This window comes from Oryctolagus cuniculus, chromosome 14 (assembly GCF_051225735.1).
Source record: "Oryctolagus cuniculus isolate XC-2025 breed Fujian yellow rabbit chromosome 14, ASM5122573v1, whole genome shotgun sequence".
NCBI classification, from domain to species: domain Eukaryota; kingdom Metazoa; phylum Chordata; class Mammalia; order Lagomorpha; family Leporidae; genus Oryctolagus; species Oryctolagus cuniculus.
The window spans coordinates 92,439,638-92,454,958 of NC_142880.1; the positions used below are offsets into that span (position 1 = coordinate 92,439,638).

Here is a 15,321-nt window from a genome sequence, read left to right on the forward strand (position 1 = left end):
TAGGCTCCATGGTCCTGGGGTCAGGTATCTGCCTTAGGCTCCATGGGTCCTGGGGTCAGGTATCTGCCTTAGGCTCCATGGGTCCTGGGGTCAGGTATCTGCCTTAGGCTCCATGGGTCCTGGGGTCAGGTATCTGCCTTAGGCTCCATGGGTCCTGGGGTCAGGTATCTGCCTTAGGCACCACGGTTCCTGGGGTCAGGTATCTGCCTTAGGCTCCATGGGTCCTGGGGTCAGGTATCTGCCTTAGGCTCCATGGGTCCTGGGGTCAGGTATCTGCCTTAGGCTCCATGGGTCCTGGGGTCAGGTATCTGCCGTAGGCTCCATGGGTCCTGGGGTCAGGTATCTGCCTTAGGCACCACGGTTCCTGGGGTCAGGTATCTGCCGTAGGCTCCATGGGTCCTGGGGTCAGGTATCTGCCTTAGGCTCCATGGGTCCTGGGGTCAGGTATCTGCCTTAGGCTCCATGGGTCCTGGGGTCAGGTATCTGCCTAGGGCTCCATGGGTCCTGGGGTCAGGTATCTGCCTTAGGCTCCATGGGTCCTGGGGTCAGGTATCTGCCTTAGGCTCCATGGGTCCTGGGGTCAGGTATCTGCCTTAGGCTCCATGGGTCCTGGGGTCAGGTATCTGCCTTAGGCACCATGGTTCCTGCTGGGGCTGGGCGGTGCCTGCTGCTTGCCAGACTTGTTAGCATTTGGGGATTTTAGTTTCAGGCATCACATAAAACCACATTCATTTTTATTTCAAAATCAGCAGGACAAGCCGAAATGAAATTTCCATTTCTAAATCTCAGTTCTTGAGTTTGATGCTTCAAGTAGGGGACCTTGGGGTCTTCATCGATAGAGGGAGTCACCCTACAGAGAAAACCTGAGGATGAGCCACTGGGGATCCTCGGGTGTTCTGGTTTGAAAGGCATCGCGGCAGGGGAAGAAACTCCTACCACCAGCCCCCATCACGGGGTCCTGCCCCTTCCCGCCCCAGGTGCGCCTTGGTGTGCTTGTCCGCGGGGTCCCCCTCCCACTGCCCCTCGTCCTAGAGGGCGCTCCCTGACCCTCTCGGTCTTCGCTAGCCTTTTCCTTTGAACACACGCAGCTCCTAAGTTCACAACTCTGCCCCGCAAGCGGCTCTCCGAGCCCGTACGGCCAGGAGTGCACGGGGCCGAAGCGGGTTAACACCTGCGCTGGCCCGGGCGCCCCTGGATAAGCCACAGGTGGCCCCCGGGCGCAGAAGACGGCCGGGCCTCCTCCCTCGGGAGCTGAGGGCTGGCGGGACGCCAGGCGTGGCCGCAGGTGCCCCGGGAGTCATCCCTGCCCCCGCCGCCTCGGCCCAGCCGCGGGTCGCCAGGCCACAGTGTCCAGGCAACGGCCGAACGCGGGCGCAGTGCCAAACGCAGGCGCCGGGCCAGAGAGCGGACGCGGCCTGGGTCCCTGGGCGGGCGGAGGCGATGGACCAGGACGGCCTGGAGGAGGAAGAGGAGATCACGGCCGCCACACTGCGGGCCAGGCCGCGGCCGCTGCCCATCTCGGCGCTGTCGGCCTTCAGCTACGTCCCGCCGCGGCGCCTGGACCCCAAGGAGTACAGCTACTACTACCGCCAGGGCCAGGTGTGCGGGGGGCGGGGGGGAGCCGGGTCGCGGGGACAGAGAGGGGCGCGTCCGGGGAGAGGGGTCGGGCCTGGCTGGGTCACGGAGGGTGCCCTTCGGGGAAGGGAGGGAGCTGCTCGCTGGGCGTCTGAGTTCCTGAAGAGCCAGGGACTCCTACCAGGACAGCGGGGTGCCCTGTGTCCAGGACCTGGAGAAGGGTCCGGGACACCGGGGTTGCCCGGTAGGTGGGAGCACATCTCCCTCCGGAGTGGGGGGCGGCAGGCAGGTCCAGGGCGGCCGTGGGGGTGGGGGCACAGGGCATGAGGGCCTCTGTCTGCCTGAAAAGGGGAGAAAAAGGCAGATCTGACCAGGCCCCTGCCGGGAGCCATTGCAGGGGTGGGAGGTAGTGGGCCCCGGAGTCTGGCAGGGCCCAGGGTCGCATGCACCTCCCACCCGCTGCCCAAGACATAGGCTACACGAGGGCTTGCAGCGGGTCACCTGTTCCTTTCTCCCTGCTGCTGTCTCTAAATGTCTACCGCGTGTTCTGCTCAGGAGGTGGGTGCAGGGGTCTCATTACTGAAAGGGAGGCCTGGGCCCTTCAGTCTGCACAGTGGCGCCAGAGCTGGCCTTTCTCAACCCAGCTAAAAGTGGCCCAGAGTAGGGGCATGGGGTAGCCAGGTACCCGGGAGCAAGGTGTGTAGAGTGAGCCCCCCAAATGCCTCTTTGCTTTCCTCCCCCCACCCCCCAGGCCTGGAGCCCCCGTCAGATCGGAGCACATGGCTGTGCTAGTGAGGCTTCAAGTGGAAGGGCACGGCCCAGAGTTAGCCTGGTGTGACGCTAGCGTCGGCGACTGCTGTAGATGCGCGTGCTAGAGTCCCAACCTTCTTACCTGAGAACGTGAGCCTGCTTGGAGATAGAATTACCCAGAAATGATCAGAGGGAGGCTGCTGGGGTAGGCCATAACCCAGCATCCCCCAGTCATTATGAGAAGGGGACATCTGCCACTGAGCAGGTGCCTCCAGGGGCAGCCTGGACAGGTCCTCCCTGGGCCCTCAGAGGGAGCCAGCCCTGCACACACCTGGCTCCTCTACCTGAAGCTGCCGTTCGTGCTGTTTATGCCCTGACGCGGGGTGCTTGGTGAGGGCAGCTCCGGTCCCCGGGTGCATCCCACGCAACCCCAGGTGTCCCCAGCAGTGTCCCTGACATTGGAGGATGCCTCTGGGTGGGAGAGTGGAAAGGGACACTCATCCAGCCACTGCAGCCCCAGGCTTGGATTCTGCTGATGTTCACGCTTGGGGGACCTGGAGCAGTGGGTCCCAAGCTCATCGCTGCCCTGCCGTGGGCCTCTTTATTCCCCAGGGGCAACAGGTTTTGAAAGAACTGTAGGGCCGGCGCCACGGCTCACTAGGCTAATCCTCCACCTTGCGGCGCCGACACACCGGGTTCTAGTCCCGGTCGGGGCGCCGGATTCTGTCCCGGTTGCCCCTCTTCCAGGCCAGCTCTCTGCTGTGGCCAGGGAGTGCAGTGGAGGATGGCCCAAGTGCTTGGGCCCTGTACCCCATGGGAGACCAGGAGAAGCACCTGGCTCCTGCCATCGGATCAACGCAGTGCGCCGGCCAAGGCGGCCATTGGAGGGTGAACCAATGGCAAAGGAAGACCTTTCTCTCCGTCTCTCTCACTGTCCACTCTGCCTGTCAAAAAATAAATAAAATAAAAATTAAAAAAACTAAACAGTCTATCTGATTTTGCATGTTAAGTGTACAATGTTTATAGGACTGCCAACTAATCTTCAATTACTATGGAGTATTCACAGAATGAGAAAAATTGTCAAAGTTAGGAGTCTTGCTGTTTTAAGTTGGACAGTGGTCATTTACTGGGAATAGAAAATCCTTGGCTTTTTAGCCACAATAAAACACTCAGAATACACCATTTTGAGGGGTTCCAGTAAATACCGCCTTGGTGCTATAAAGAAATAGGACAAAAGACGAAGCAGGTGGAGGTCAGGATCTGCACTGGTCAGCGATAAAGGCCAGGCTGTGGGACCCTGCTGAGAGCTCTGGGCACCCAAGCTTGTGGATAGTGCAGTCCAGACCTGGGCACAAGCAGGCAGAGCCGCCCACCCAGCCGCAGCAGCAGGGGCCGCAGGGAAAAGCATAGGGTAATCATCTGCTCCTGTGGGCAGGGCCGAGGGAAAGGGGGCGGAGTTGAGCCTGGCAGCTCCGGTTTAATCTTTTTGAATTTGCCAGTCTGGAGTCAAATCCACCAAGACAGGCCTGGAGTGAGCAAGGCCTCCGTCACCTGGAAGGAGGGTGAGGATGGGCCAGAGGTGTGCCTGTCAGCCGAGGAAGGCGCCTGGGCCACAGGTGGGTGGTCCACCCACCACCTGTTTTAACCAAGTCTAATTAGAATATAGCCTCATACTATTCTCCTAGTACTGTCTATGGCTATGGCACAGAACTGAATAATTTCCGTAGAGACCACTGTGCCTGACCTTTACCTGCTCCAAGGCCTCTGGGAGGTGGGGGTGATGCTCAGAACAAATGCAGCAAAGTGGGCTTGGGGTAATGTTGATAGGACAAGTCAAGTCCTGGGCCTTTGATGTCACACAGAAGAAAATGCAACAGAAATGCTAACTTCTAAGAGGGCCTTCAAAGAACAAGGGAAGGTGTGCTGAGCCCATGTACCAAGGTAGCTTGGGGTCACCTGGGCCGAAGTTTATCGGCTGCAGGTCCCAAGAAGTGGATTTGCTGGCCTGGAGATCATGTGGAACAGAGGGTGAATTCTGTAGCAGATCTGTTGGAAGACCCAGCTGTACCTAACTCCATGCCCCTAATTGCAGGCAGGGGTCAGGCTGAGTAGAAACTACAGAATGTTTTGCTCCTGAAATGCACAGGTGGAAACCGTAACATCCAAGCAGATGGGCTGGGGGGGGGGGGGGGGTGTGACTGGGTCACAGAGCAGAGCCCTCATGTGTGGGATTAGTGCCCTCAGACAAGGCAGCCTAGAGGCCCCCCGTTGCACCCTGTGAGGCACGGGGAGGTGGTGGCTGCTGTGAAATGAGAAAAGGGACCCTTGCTGGACTCTGAATCTGCCAGGGTCCGAGATCTTGAGACCCACTCCAGAGGTTGAGAACCATGTTTCTGCTGCTCTGGGGTTCCTGCAGCAACCAGAGAGGACTGAGGGAGCTGGCTGCTGAGAGAGCGCTCAGGATGGTTTGTGGGGGGCGCATTGATTGCATAGGTTGAGGGTGGGCAAGACTACTGGCTCCTGTCAGGGAGTCTCCCTCTCCCTATCGGGGAGACAATGCAGGGCAAACCTGGGAGAGCCCTTGTGAGCACTGATGTAATTACGCATGCAGTGGCACCTGGTGGGTTCACCCTCCTCATGGCTGCTGTTAGGATTTGCTCTGTTGGTGATTAGCAGAGTGCGTGCGCTGAGTGTTGGGTCCTCGGGCCAATCTCCGGTGTCCAGGACCCTCGTTCTCTGCCAGAGATTTGGGCAGGTGGGGGCAGGTAACGCGGGTATGCATCCCAGGGAGCTCATGGAATTAAGGGTCTGCAGCTTGCACGCTTAAGCCTGGGAAAGGCCCCCAGATTATTCATCTCGAGCTGCCAGTGAAGCACCTGGAGTTCCTGCCCTGCTCCCTGGGGCGCGCTCGTGGGGAGGGCTCTTCCTGTAAAATTCCCTGCTGCTCACTGCAGGTTTTAAATTACTTTCTTCCGCCTGGTGCAGCATTGCTGCCCTGGAGATGTCAAGGCCGAGTCAAAGGAGAATGCCCTTCTGTGAAGGCTTTGATTAAATTCCTCAGAGTCTGAGCCACACTTAAAAAAAAAATCCTAAGCAGCTTTAGGATAGGCTTTCCATCACGCTAGGGTGGACTGCGGGTGGTAGTGTCCTGAGCGAGGCTTTGCTGTCCAGGCCCCAGTGTGGCTTTGCTGGGACTGGCCGACTTCCTTCTGTCCATCAGGAACTCCCTTTGCCACGCCAGCGAGCACTTGACACACCTGAATACATGCTGGATGTCCAGAGGCGTGAAGGGTGGTCCCCCTAGTGCCTGCGCCCGTGCCCAGTATACAGGGGTGCTGCATCGGCGTCCCCCTCAGCCCTCTGTAGGGAGCCGCTTTCCCGAGAGGCACCAAGCACAGCTGCCCCACGTGCTCAGCACTCTGGGGAGGCAGTGGAGCAAAGACCTGCTGGTGCCCTGTCCTGTTGTCCCGTGAACTCCTGCATACACGGGCCCTCCCAGACAAACCTGTGCTTCCCGGAGGAAACGCTGGCCCCTCAGCTACACTTGCCCTCTCCCTGCCCGACTGTCCCCGTGCACATTTTCCCACCTAAACTATTCAGTGTGTTACGGAGTTATTTTGTTGAGTATGAGCCGCATGTGGGCAGGGGTTTAATCTTATCACTGCCCTGTGTGTGTGTGTGTGTGTGTGTGTCCGTCCTCAGCTGTGAAAGCGAGGCCTGTCTCCTAGTTAGTGTTCCCTTAACACCTGTTGCATGAATGAGGGCATGTATCGCTAGCTGAATTTTTTTAAACAAGGGGCTAACTCATTTTGAGGACTACCCTTGTGGACTCAACAGTGGTTTCTGTTTGGATTATTTGCTGTCCCTCCCCCGGGAGGGTAACTGGTGGTAGACCATGGAGCTTCTCTCGCTGTGTACCAGTTGCGCTTGTACCATCTGGTAACCTGCCCTGGAAGACTCGAGGCCTTGAGTGTGACTGAGTGTCATCCTCCAAGGCTGGTCAGTGCTTTGTGAGGGGCAGGAGGGGCTGAGCTCAGGGTGCATCTAAGAGAGAAGTGAGTGGCAGGGGGAGGCAATGGGAGTGACTGAGTGTTCCCACCATAGCACCGTGTGAGCAGGCACTTGCGTGTCTTTTCACAGGGTGTGTTTATGCGGTGATGTGTGTCTTCCAACATTTGTATGAGGACATGTTCACCCATGGGAGACAGTCTCAAAATACCTTATTCTACTGTCATTGGTCACATCACCTTGTGATAGGAGATGATACAAGGCCCGTAGATGAGATGAAGTGAGGTGAATGGCATGGCATGGTGTCGGAGTGTTAGGCTGCTACCTAAGGATTCCTGGGACACAAGCACTGTGGTGTCCAGCTGTCAGTCTCATCACAGAGACACTTAAGTGACTCATGGTTGGAGAGAGTAACGGCTGTGGATATGCTGAGCAAGGGGACAGTCGATGTTCTGGGTGGGCCAGTGTAAAATTTCATCACACTGCTTGGAATATTGAGCAATTTACAAATGAGTTGTTTGTTTCTGGAGTCTTCCATGTAATATTTCCAGACTGCAATTGACCGCAGGTGGCCCGAGACTATTAGTAAAGCGTGGGTGGGGGCGGGGGTAACCTGAGAGAGACTGATGGTAGCTCCTAGCATCAAATGTCTTAACCAGGGCGAGGACTCAGGACAGTAGGAGAGATCCTTGGAGAAAAATTGTCTGTTTTCCTTTTAAAAAAATATTTGAGCCAGAGTTTATGGACTGAGGGAGGAGACGGAGGTCTTCCATCTGCTGGTTCACTCCCCAGTTGGCTGCAACAGCCAGAGCTGGGCTGATCCGAAACCAGGAGCCTCCTCTGGGTCTCCCACGTGGATGCAAGGACCCAGGCACTTGGGCCATCTTCCACTGCTTTCCTAGGCCATAGCAGAGAGTTGGATCAGAAGAGGAGTAGTCAGGGTGTGAACTGGTGCCTATATGGGATGCTGGTGCCACAGGCAGAGGCTTAGCCTACTATGCCACGGTGCCAGCCCCTCCATTTGTTTTTAAAGATTGGTTTATTTTGAGAGAGTTAGAGAGGAAGAGGCACAGATCTTCTATCTGCTGGATCACTCCACAGAAGGCCACAATGGCCTGCACTGGGCCAGGCTGAAGCCAGGGGCCTGGAACTCCATCCAGGTCTCCTGGATGGGTGGCAGGGGCCCAGACACTCAGGCCTTCCTCTGCTGCTTTTCCCAGGCCATTAGCAGGGAGCTGGGTCAGAAGTGGAGCTGCATGGACTTGGGCCAGCGCCCACATGGGATGCTGGCGCTGCAGGAGGAATTTAACCTGCTACACCACAATGCCGGCCCCTCCATTTTCCTTTGTTTCTAAAAAGCAACATTAGGGGTGAAATGGAGGCAGTTCCCTGAGGGATAATTGCAAAAGAGCAGTCGATTCAGAAGCCGTTTTGTGATTGCATCTAAATCCTGGGCAGCTTTTGTTATTTTGCTTCAAGCCACAAAGAAGGAAAGAAAGTAAGAGAGATTAATAATGAAAATGCGGGCAAAGGCAGATTTTTATTTTGATTCGGTATCGGAAAGGGATAGACACATTGCGAAGTGAGGCCGTCTGCCTGCTGAGTTTCTTCTTTTTATCCTTATTGTTCAACAATAGAAGCTCGTTTTTACTGTGGAAAGTCCTGACGATGCAAAATCTTCACGAAAAACAGCTGTGTACGTTGCCCACTCCAGCTGTGGGTTCCTGGTAGAGACGAAGCTGAGCTAGACTCTGGCTAACTGGCCTGGTGCCGTGAACCGGGCCTGGCTGTGGCCCATGGCGTTGATTCTTTGAGTAGGAGGCCTGAGCAGGTTTCTGTCAGGCTGCTTGTTACCCTGGGAACAAAGTTCGTGGGTCTTTCACATACAGGCAGTGACTACAGCCCCCTTTTTCTGAGCTCTTCCTCTCGGGGTAGGTCCAGGAGCCTGGGGGACTTGCTTGGTGTGCAGGGCCAGGCCTGGTGACATCTTGTCAGAAGGAAGCCAGGCCCTGTGGCTTCGGGAGGACCTGCTTCTCTGCATCTGTGCCATCTCTCAGCCCCGGGGAGGGAGCACTTCGGGGACTGAGGCACCAGCCGACACCCCAACTTGGCACCTGGTTCTCAGGGTGCAGGAGAAGATGCTGCCTCAGGCTGTGGGTGAGGCTCCCATGATGGCGTTCAGTACCGGAGAGCAGGTGTGCATGTTGTGTCATGTCATGGCTGATCACCTCCAGGTCCATGTGTGGCCCAGGACTGGCCTGGTCCAGAGAAGTTCCAGGGACAACGGAATCCTCTTAGGACCAAGAGCCCCACCATTATCTGACGACACTTGAAACGGGTGTGTGTCAGTGGGGATGTGCAGCAGTCACGTGGTATCTAACTTGTTCTGCTCACTGGCTGCTGGACCTTGGTAGCTTTGGGATCCGCAGGAGGGAAGGCCTATGTTTCCGGGAATGGAGAGTCCCTACCTGTACTTCCGGGGAAGAAAAGTCCTTGTCAAGGTCCCCACGGGTGCCTAAAGGTCGACCAATGAGGATCAGACCCACCTCAACCTTTAACCCCCATGCCCTGTAGCTATAAAAGGAGTCCTCCCAACCTCTGACATGGGACTCCCCGCCCCCCCCTCCGTTGCTCTGTTGGGACCGGGGAACCTCACCGGGGAGCGGAATCCCAATAAAAGCCTGTGAATTAATTCATTCGTCTGCCTGGGAAGACTTGTTCTGCACCGCACACCTTGCAAATCTCGGCCAGGCCTGGTGATGAGCTTTGGACATCACAGGGGAAGCTCTGGGTCTCAGGACTTTTGTCCAAAGGCTGTAGCCCCTCCATCCCCAGGTGGCTGGCGTCCTGGGACTTGGTGGACAGTGCCCATTAGTGAACCCACAGCAGCGAGGCTTGGCCTCTACGGGCGAAGTGGCCCAGCAGCCTGCAGCAGGACTCCCTACGTGTTATGAACACGTGATGAGATTCTCTGCCCTGTCTTAACACGGTTTTGAAAAATCTTAATTCTATTTGATCAGCAAATGTCTACTGTAGTCAGTTTTATGTGTGACATTTTTTCCATTGTGCTTATGTATTGGATGTCCCTAAAGACTTTGCCATTTCTTTTTCTAATATGTCCAGAATTTACTTGTCTATAATGTGGTATAGGGACCCCAGAAACTGGCCGGTTCTCACAGTATGGAATACTGAACAAAGGATGCATTCCCCGTTGATCCTTAACCCTTCGAGTACATGGGCTATACCATGTGTGCCTTCAGGCCCAGGCAGTTAGGCGTGCACACACCCAGAAGCTGAGTGGGAGTCAGATGAGAAAGGAGCCCATGCTCAGCTGGGGAAATGACCAGCAGTGGCCAGGGGACAGAAGCCACAGTTCGTGGTGGAAGGTCTCTTCCCTCCCCCACTGTACAAAGTGTGACACTGACCTTCGGGGGACCCAGGGCTCCCGCAGTGGTGAGTGCCTGGCCCTTGCTGCCCCAGGGAATTCTCGAACCTTCTGACAGCCGTGGGTGTCCCTTAGGGATGGCTGGTTGTGTGGGGACAGTAGGAATGTCGATTACCTTCTGAACTCCCTTAGCAGGAGCACTTGTATAGCACAGGATCAGTGAAAGGCTGAAGCCAGGCTGTGCTCTGGCTGTTCCCACAGCTGCCAGGTCTCCGAGGTGCTGCAGTCGGGCTGGGTGAAGGCTGCTGTGTATTCAACACATGACACCTAATGTACATGCTCCCCAGCTTCCTCTACTGCTGTGTCAGGTGATCAGAGGAGATCTTTTTTAGACTTATTTGAAAGAGTTACACAGAGAGGGGAGGGGCAGAGGGAGGGGGGGAGAGGGGAGGGGCAGGGGGAGAGAGGAGAGGGGCAGGGGGAGAGGGGAGGGGCAGAGGAAGAGGGGGGGAGAAGGGGGAGATGGGGGAGGGGCAGGGGAGGGGTAGAGGGAGAGGGGAAGGGGGCGGGGGGGCAGAGAGTGGGGAGGGGCAGAGGGAGAGAGGTCTTTCATCCAATGGTTCACTCCCCAGTTGGCTGCAATGGCCGGAGCTGTGCTGATCCGGAGCCAAGAGCTTCTTCCGGGTCTCCCATGTGTGTGCAGGGGTCCAAGGACTTGGGCCATCCTCCACTGCTTTCCTAGGCCATAGCAGAGAGCTGGATCAGAATCGGAGCAGCCAGGTCTTGATCCAGAGCCCATATGGGATGCTGGCGCTTCAGGCCAGGGCTTTAACCCGTTGCACCACAGCGCCATTCCTTTTTCTCTTACACGAAACAAGGCGAATTTGCTGTTTTATTCTGAGACAGTTGAGGAAAAAGGAGAAATTCTATGATAGCTCTGTCAATGGGTCTAATACATCAGAACTGTGTATGATACATGTGTGTGTATTGCACATACATGTATATATGAACAGCCACGTGTTGCAGCTACTGTGCATGATGACAGATGGCTTTTGTCTCTGAGCAGCGGGTTCCTTGTAGATGGTGTGATGACCGGCTAACAACTGGAATGGAGACTCCCCATCCCTTGTGTTCTCTTGGTGTTCCTTCGGGCATTGCTAAGTTTTGAAAGTAGTGCAGGCTTGTTACAGAAAACTCGGGAAACATAAAAAACAAATGAGAACACGCAAACCTGAATGCCCTTAGATTGGCTGTGATCTGAAGGTTTTGCGTGCTGAAGCCTCATCTCCAGTTGGTGGAAACCGCCGCTGGGGCCTCCCTGGCTCCAGGAGCTCAGCAACCCCTCCCCCTGGAGAGGGCGTGGTGAGAGGGTGCCCCCTGGGATGTGGGGTAGCCTTCCCTGAGCAGTGAGCCCGCCCGCACCTAGATTTGGATCTGTAGCCTCCAGAACTGAGAACCGGCTGTTTATGAATCTCATGTTCTCTGGCGGGGACTGAGGAGGGCAGTGTGATTGCTAGGTTTGGCTGTAGCGATGGGGTCAGACAGGAGGAGTAACTCCTCTGTTGGGGAGTGGAGGCACGCTGGAGCCACCCTGCATCCTGCGGTCCAGTCCGGTTCTGCCTGGGGGAGTGCCCTTTCCTGCTGCAAACTCCCCGCCACGGAGACTTCTGGGCACATTGGCTTCTGAGCTCTGTGGCTCAAAGCCTTGAACTTCAGCCTTCAATAAACCCAGGGCTGTGCTTTCTCTTTTTTATTCCCAGACGGGGATTATTTCCCTCTACGACTGCGTTTTTAAGAGGAAGCTTGATTATAATCAGAAACTGCACCGGGATGACAGAGAGCACACAAAAGGCCTGGGACTTCATGTTAACAAGGAGGTAATGTTAAGACGGAATATTAGCAAGTTGTTAACATTAACAAAAAGGTGCATGCACATGTGTGCATATGTAGGAGTGCATGCTTCTTTGTTTTATGTGTCTGTAAGCATATGTGCATCTCTATATGCCATGTGCCTGTGCCAATATATGCATGCATGTTTATAGGCATGTGTATATTTGTGCATTGTGTATGTTCATGCATGCATGTGTGTGTTTAGGTGTGTGTATATGTACGTATATTTGATCAGTCACTTTATATCTTTATGTGGCTAATCTCTATTTTGCTTTGCCAAGAAGCTAAGCCTAGGCTGATACTATAATTCCCTCTATTTGACATGTCATTTGTGTAATTGTTAACTTTTTCATTTTGTTGTTGGGTTCTTTAGAAGCTAACAATTTAAGGAGAGCAATAAAACAGGTCTCTGCTTAACCTCTGAGTTGTGGCTGTCACAGCTCCTCTAGGGACATTGGCCTTCCAGGGACGAGATGACCCATGCAAGTGTCCTCCTGCCAAGTGTGCTTGCCAAGGCACTGTGACCACAGGAGCTGCAATTGTTTCTTGATCAACCCACCGCTTTCTGAAAGGGAGGGTTATTGCCTAGTCAGCTTCGAAGGTGGGTGACCTCCAGGGCTAGGAAAGCTCTCGGGTAAGGAGCCGCAGGACCCTGGCACGTGACAGGTCAGACAAGTTTGCAGGGGAGTTGGGTCTCCTTAGTCTGGTCAGACCCACCTGCCTTTTGGGTTACAGTCTTCTGCTTTCCACATGCTGCCATTCTCTTCAAGTCTGATCCGAGGACGCACGCTTACTCACAGGTGTGCAGTATGATCGTGTGCCCAATGGATTACACGGAAGCTGCAATACGAAAGATTCGGTGACATTTCTCCTGGGATCATCAGATTTTTGCCTGTGCCTGTTATTTAAGAATATAGTGCCACTGTTAATGATTTTCGTTATTTTGATATGAACTTCAGTGGTAGAGTACCATGAGATACTATTATGTACGTCATGGGCATTGCTTTTCTTTTTAAATATTTATTTTACTTGAAAGTCACATTTACACACACTTAGGAGAGGCAGAGAGAGAGAGAACTTCCATCTGCTGGTTCACACCCCAGATGGCCGCAACGGCCATAGCTGCACCAATCTGAAGCCAGGAGCTTCCTCCAGGTCTCCCACACAGGTACAGGGGCCCAAGGACCTGGGCCATCTTCTACTGTTTTCCTAGGCCATAGTGGAGAGCTGGATTGGAATTGGAGCAGCCAGGTCTCGAACTGGTGCCCATACGGGATGCCAGCACTGCAGGCAGTGGCTTTACCCACTACGCCACAGCACCGGCCCTGGGCATTGATTTTCTATTACATTTGTGCATGTTAATGTGTTCCAAGTTGGCAGTGAAGCTAATAACTCTTTATCATGAGGAGACTGTGGATTGAATTACTTAAATCCACTCATAATTTTGGAGCATTAAAGTTGCAAGACACAGGTTCCTATCCTCTTAGAATTGATAGAGGAGAGAAAAAAAATTTACTAATATTGGGTAGGATTGAGCAACCCTAACCTTAAAATCCCAAATCCAAATGCTCCAAAGGTCAAAAGTTTTTGAGCATGAATGTGACACCCAAAATTGAAAATTTTATGCCACGAAACTGTCATGCAAGATGTTAAAAATATACTAAAATATGGCCAGCGCTGCGGCTCACTAGGTTAATCCTCCGCCTGTGGTGCCGACACCCCAGATTCTTGTCCCGGTTGGGGCACCAGATTCTATCCTGGTTGCTCCTCTTCCAGTCCAGCTCTCTGCTGTGGCCCGGGAAGGCAGTGGAGGATGGCCCAAGTGCTTGGACCCTGCACCCCATGGGAGACCAGGAGAAGCTCCTGGCTTTGGATTGGTGTGTGCTGGCCGTAGCGGCCATCTGGGGAGTGGACCAACGGAAGGAAGACCTTTCTCTCTCTCTCTCTCTCTCTCTCTCTCTCTCTCTCACTCACTAACTCTGCCTGTCAAATATATATATATACACACACACACACACACATACACAAAAAAATATAAACTTACCTGCAGAGTGGGTGTGCAAGGTGTATATGAAAGATGAATGACTTCCGTGCCATGTCCCCAAGACAGTTTGTTATGCCTGTGCAAGCATGCTGAAACTGAAAACACTTCCAGTCTCGAGCACTCTGGAAAAGGGATGGTATCTGTGGTGCTGTGTGGTGGTGGGGGGAGTTAGTGAGAGGATGGTGGGGAGCAGGCAAGGGATGAACAGGACGGGGGAGGCGGGGACCAGGGAGGGCTGCGACAGCTGAGTGGCAGCTTGGGCAGTGTGACAGGCTCTGGCATGAGTAGGAGCAGAGAAGTTGGAAGTGAATGGAACAAAGGCCCAGGGGCTGGAAGGTGGTACTCAGGACATTTTTGGGGGGAGGGAGTGAGACAGGAAAGGAGGTAGGGGGGAGAAGAAAGGCATGAGGAGGAGGAGGACAGGGAGACAGGAGTGCAGGGAGGCAGGGCCTGGATCTGAAGTCAGGGGTAGCTGGTGCCCAGGGCCCTGTGTGGGTTCTTGCTTTTCCCTCTGCCTGGGCACTGGAGGGCTCTAGGCAGAGGGAACAGAGCTGGGGTCTTTCAGTCGTGCCCCTGGCTTCAGTGTGCAGGAGACCGGAAGTAGCCGAGTGGAGGTGGCATGCAGGTGTGCAGGTGCCGGCTCTGCCCACGGGCTGGGACCCAGGCTGGTGGGTGAGTCTGCATGCTGAGGACTACCGGGTGCTGACCGAGCCTTCTGCTGGCCTCCCCAGGAACGAGAGAGGCCCGTGGGCGTGCTGGCCTCCTCCGTCTACGGGAGGCGCATCCACCAGCCCGTGGAGCCACTGAACCGGGATTTCCGCCGTGCCAACCACGTGCAGGCTGACTTCTACCGGAAGAATGACATCCCCAGCATCAAGACACCTGGCTTTGGGCACATCGCTCCAGCCTGAGCCACCCTGCAGCCCACGGGACAGTCAGGTACCTGCCAGCAAGGGAGGCTGCACGGAGAAGGATGGTGCCGGGGCCCAGTCTACTCTTCTCAAGATGCTGGGAGCAACAGGGGTGCCTCTGCCTCATTGCCACACCTTCCCTCAGGGTGCCTGGCTTAGGGACCTGGCTACACGGATTTCATACATGCTCACTTCCATCTGGTGTGGTGACTGTTACATGCATTACTTAGGATCAAATGACAGTAGAGGCTGATCCGCTGTGAGCACCTGAATAAAATGGAAACTCTGTTGCACTTGCAAATGGTGGGGCTGGAGTTTTGTTCCCTGGCTCTCCACAGTCACAGGGAGCCTCAGGGGAAGACATGGTCGCAGCAGTGGCCTGCGGTTACTTTTTCTTAAGGGTTCCGGAAATTGCTGGTGCCCAACAACACGCTAGCCCTTAAGTTGTCCCTTCTCTGAGACAAGACGTGGACAATCGCCTTTTGGCACTTTTTAACTCTAAACACATCTTGACTTTTCCCTGATGACTGACCCACACGTAACAGAATTTTGCACAACAGAGTAAAAGCTATAGTGTAGGAGAGTGGCCAGTGGCACCTGTCGTGACCCTTAGAGATGGGAGGGGGCAAAAGTTATTGAGAGGATGGGGGGGAGCAGGCAAGAGATGAACCAGACTGGGGAGGTGCGGACCAGGGAGGGCTGTGACATCTGAGTGGTGGCCTGGGCAGGGGCCGAATCCATAGGTCATGGGAAGAGAC

General features: G+C 54.9%; 1 protein-coding gene across 2 annotated transcripts; it reads left to right on the plus strand.

The window, feature by feature from the left end:
• The first annotated feature begins 1,188 nt into the window (after positions 1–1,188).
• CFAP90 (cilia and flagella associated protein 90) lies at positions 1,189–14,861 on the plus strand. 2 transcript variants are annotated; one of them, XM_008248839.5, is made up of 3 exons: positions 1,189–1,599; positions 11,479–11,595; positions 14,384–14,861. In XM_008248839.5, exons 1-3 carry the CDS (start codon positions 1,441–1,443, stop codon positions 14,561–14,563), a joined length of 456 nt encoding a protein of 151 aa, XP_008247061.4. In that variant the 5' UTR covers positions 1,189–1,440; the 3' UTR covers positions 14,564–14,861. The 2 variants fall into 2 exon arrangements, with proteins under 2 accessions (XP_008247061.4, XP_089169425.1); XM_089313299.1 differs by lacking the exon at positions 1,189–1,599 and adding an exon at positions 3,798–3,941.
• The last annotated feature ends 460 nt before the right edge of the window (positions 14,862–15,321 follow it).

Excerpts from the sequence above, each read along its gene's own strand:
- CFAP90 (XM_008248839.5), top strand. The coding sequence starts at position 1,441 with ATGGACCAGGACGGCCTGGAGGAGGAAGAGGAGATCACGGCCGCCACA. Across the intron at positions 1,600-11,478 it reads ACTACTACCGCCAGGGCCAG|ACGGGGATTATTTCCCTCTA; the intron begins GTGTGCGGGGGG and ends TTTTATTCCCAG. Across the intron at positions 11,596-14,383 it reads GACTTCATGTTAACAAGGAG|GAACGAGAGAGGCCCGTGGG; the intron begins GTAATGTTAAGA and ends TGGCCTCCCCAG.